Source organism: Triticum urartu, unplaced genomic scaffold (genome assembly GCF_003073215.2).
Source record: "Triticum urartu cultivar G1812 unplaced genomic scaffold, Tu2.1 TuUngrouped_contig_6679, whole genome shotgun sequence".
NCBI lineage: Eukaryota > Viridiplantae > Streptophyta > Magnoliopsida > Poales > Poaceae > Triticum > Triticum urartu.
In genome coordinates, this window is record NW_024117459.1 from 492 (window position 1) to 3,613 (window position 3,122).

At 52.9% G+C, this 3,122-nt stretch overlaps 1 protein-coding gene across 1 annotated transcript; it reads right to left on the bottom strand.

The window, feature by feature from the left end:
- Positions 1-426: 426 nt before the first annotated feature.
- LOC125530948 (putative serpin-Z12) lies at positions 427-2,149 on the bottom strand. Its single transcript, XM_048695363.1, has 2 exons — positions 1,749-2,149; positions 427-1,267 (listed from the first exon to the last, which is right to left on the bottom strand). The coding sequence occupies exons 1-2, from the start codon at positions 2,147-2,149 to the stop codon at positions 427-429; spliced, it is 1,242 nt and encodes a 413-aa protein (XP_048551320.1).
- Between the last annotated feature and the right edge of the window lie 973 nt (positions 2,150-3,122).

The following is a 3,122-nucleotide window of genomic DNA, read 5'->3' on the forward strand; positions in this document are numbered from 1 at the left end:
GTTATTACCACTAGAGGAACAAGACATAACATTGCATATAATTGTTTTGTTATCTTTAGATTATATGGAGTTCTATGAGAAGAGTTCCCTTCTCAGCGATGGCGTCAGTCCTCATCGAATTAACAAAAAAAAACTGAGGGTCAGGTTAGCAGAAAACATGACTTTACAAATTATTGATTAAAAAACTATATGTACAGTAAACCTTTTCTATAAACCACTGATCAGCGGATGAAAATATTGAGCACGTTGATGCCACAAGGGTTCCACCTTTTGCCAATATGGCGTAACGGTCGCGAGAGATAGCATTGTGGCATGTTCTGCGCATCATGTGGTGGCACGATTAATCACATGACCAACGAACAATGTTACAATAATTCTGCCGACAATCAAAGGATTCCACATTTTATAAAATAATAATTTATTTATTTAGCGAGCGAGAAGATTAGCCACGTGACCAAGAAGCAACACTGCGTCTGTCCCCTCCTCTACCACGGCAAATAAGAAAGGCCGATCTGCCACGAAATCTACTCCATGCCCTGGTCCTGCACTACCTAACCCGACGACGGCCGTGGCAGCGGCGGCCACGGTGTCTACCTCGTCCACCTCTATAGTGGCCTTATGGTACACCCCGTTGATGGAAAGCCCTTTCCCGACGGTCATCATGCCCGAGAAGTCGCCGCCTTCGAAAGCCGTAGTGACACCAAGCTTCCGCATGTCAGATGACGCTTCGAACTCGGACGTGAACTTGAACTTGGGGACCATTAACCGCCTGACCGGAACCTTCCCTGTCGGCGTGTGCGTCTTCATGAACTCTGGCGTCGACACGGCTTTGTCGTACAGATCGGCGAGACTAACAGTGTCCCTGTCCGGTAATAGGATAAGCATGTAGAATTCAGCTTGCTGCTCCACGTCGTTCTTGTACGGCAGCTTGAGGGCCCTGAAGCCCGGGTAGACCGCGATGTGCTGTGACCGGCTTGTGGTCATGGATGGCACGCGCACGGTGGTGCCGCCGGCTGAGATGTGGAACGGCAGGGTGGAGACGTCGAACGGCTGGGACCACGCCTCTTTGAAGTAGAGCGCGTTGGCGAGGACGACCGCCGTGCTGGAGTTGACGGAGCCCGGAGGCAGGACTTCGATGATGTGCTTGTTGGTGGCGTCCGCCACGAAGGCGTTCACGCGCTGCCTCGCCTGCTCGGCCCCCGACACGAAGTCCACGGATTCTGCCGTGGTGTTGTACCGCGACGCGGCGATGGCCGTGAACTCTGGCCTTAGCGCCAGCATCCAGTCCATAGTAGCCGGAAACAGGGAACGGTGGGCCGTCCCTCGATCCCGATTCATCGACCCGGAATCGGATTCGGGAACGAGGTCGGATTCAGTACGATTCGATGAAGATTCGGCGTCCCCGCAGCCTGCTCCTCGATTCAGGTTCAAGGAACCAAAAGCCAAAACGCGAGGCATAATTTACTCAGGCCGTCGTTTCTTTTTTCAATTACTCCTCGTTCTTCCTTCAGTCCATTAATTGCAAGGGATCCATTAACAACAAGGAATGCTAACCATCAGGGAGTCGTCGTTCTTCAGGAACTGCGTTCCTCGACCATGGTATCGTACCGGATTCATCGTACCCAAACGGATTGGATCGCGTCCTCGCTATAAAAAAATCGTTCGAGAGATGTATACCCTCGTTGTACCCTATTTTTTTTAGCCACCGACTCTCGTCTCTCGTTCCTCGTTCCAACCGTACCGGAAACATGGCAACTATGATCCGGTCCACCCACACGCCGCTGGCGAAGGACGTCTGCGCTAGGCCGTTGAGCCTGCCGACGAGCTCGGTCGCCGCCGCGCGGTGCAGCTCGTTGAGCGACGCCGACCCGAGGAACCGCAGGAGCTCGTTAACCGTGTCGCCCCGCGCGCCGGCGGCCACCTTCGCGAGCGCCGCGTGGATGGACAGCGGCGAAATGATGAAGTTGCGCGCCGTGCCGCCTTTCGCCCGGACGCCGGCCTCCCTGGCGAGGGCCACGCACGATGCGTTCCCGATCGCGGACGCGGAGTCGACACCAGGAGCTGGAGGCACCTCGGCGAACAGGGTCGAGCGGAGGCGCCATGCAGCAAACAGGGTCAAGAAGAGCACGAACCTCCCGATGGGCGACATCGGAATCGCTGCGCTTGGCCGTGTGCTTGATCGCGCCTTCGCGGTAAGATTCAGAAGGGACCACAGCTCGATCAGATGTTGAAGGCGATCAGATTCAGACAGAAATCAGGAGACAGGCGGCGGGCAGAATCCCTGCGAGCGACCACGCGTCTGGGTTAGGGTTAGGTGCACAATGAACTACTAATATGCTGTTGAGCTAATTATCAATTTATTTATGGAAACACACTTAACCGACTTAACACTTCCCTAAAAAAATACTTAACCGACTTATCCTTGAAAGGAAAAACTTGACCGACTTGAGCGGCTTCTCGCTTCCTTCCGGACGTCAGCTTCCTCCACGATTCATCTGTACTGGAGTAGAAAGTTTGTCACGCGCTTTGCTGCGTCAACTTTTTGATTTGAAGTAGCCACATATATTTCACGAGAAAAACGGACTACAAAGATTACATCACCACAAGAGACATACATAAATGTATTGCAGTTTTACATCAAAGACTCCACAGGAAGTAAAACTAAAATTTCACCCGGCAGAATCTTGTGCTATGCCGAAACGTCGTCCATCTTCACCTTCCACAGTCACCGAGGCAACACTGAAGAAAAAGGGGAGTTGCCGTTATATCCAGACCTGTAGGAGCACCTTCACTTACAATGATGCTTTTTGAGCCAATGAAACGGACCGCCGCAAGCGACGAGATCGAGACTTTGTGGCACGTCGGCCGGGGTTCTTCCCCGTGTCCGCTAAATCCCAGCGTTGTTAACTTCATCAAATGTGGTCGAAGAAAATGAATGTCACTGCTTGTCTCCATCCATGCACCCCACTGCAAGACACCAAACACAACTGCAATGGGCGATACCAACCAACGCCACCCTCGTGCGTCGTCCAGCGGACACAAATCTCACCGGAACTAGAGACTGGCAAGAAGACCGAGCCACTTGCTCCTCGGTGCCGCGCATTAGAACATCACCAAGATGG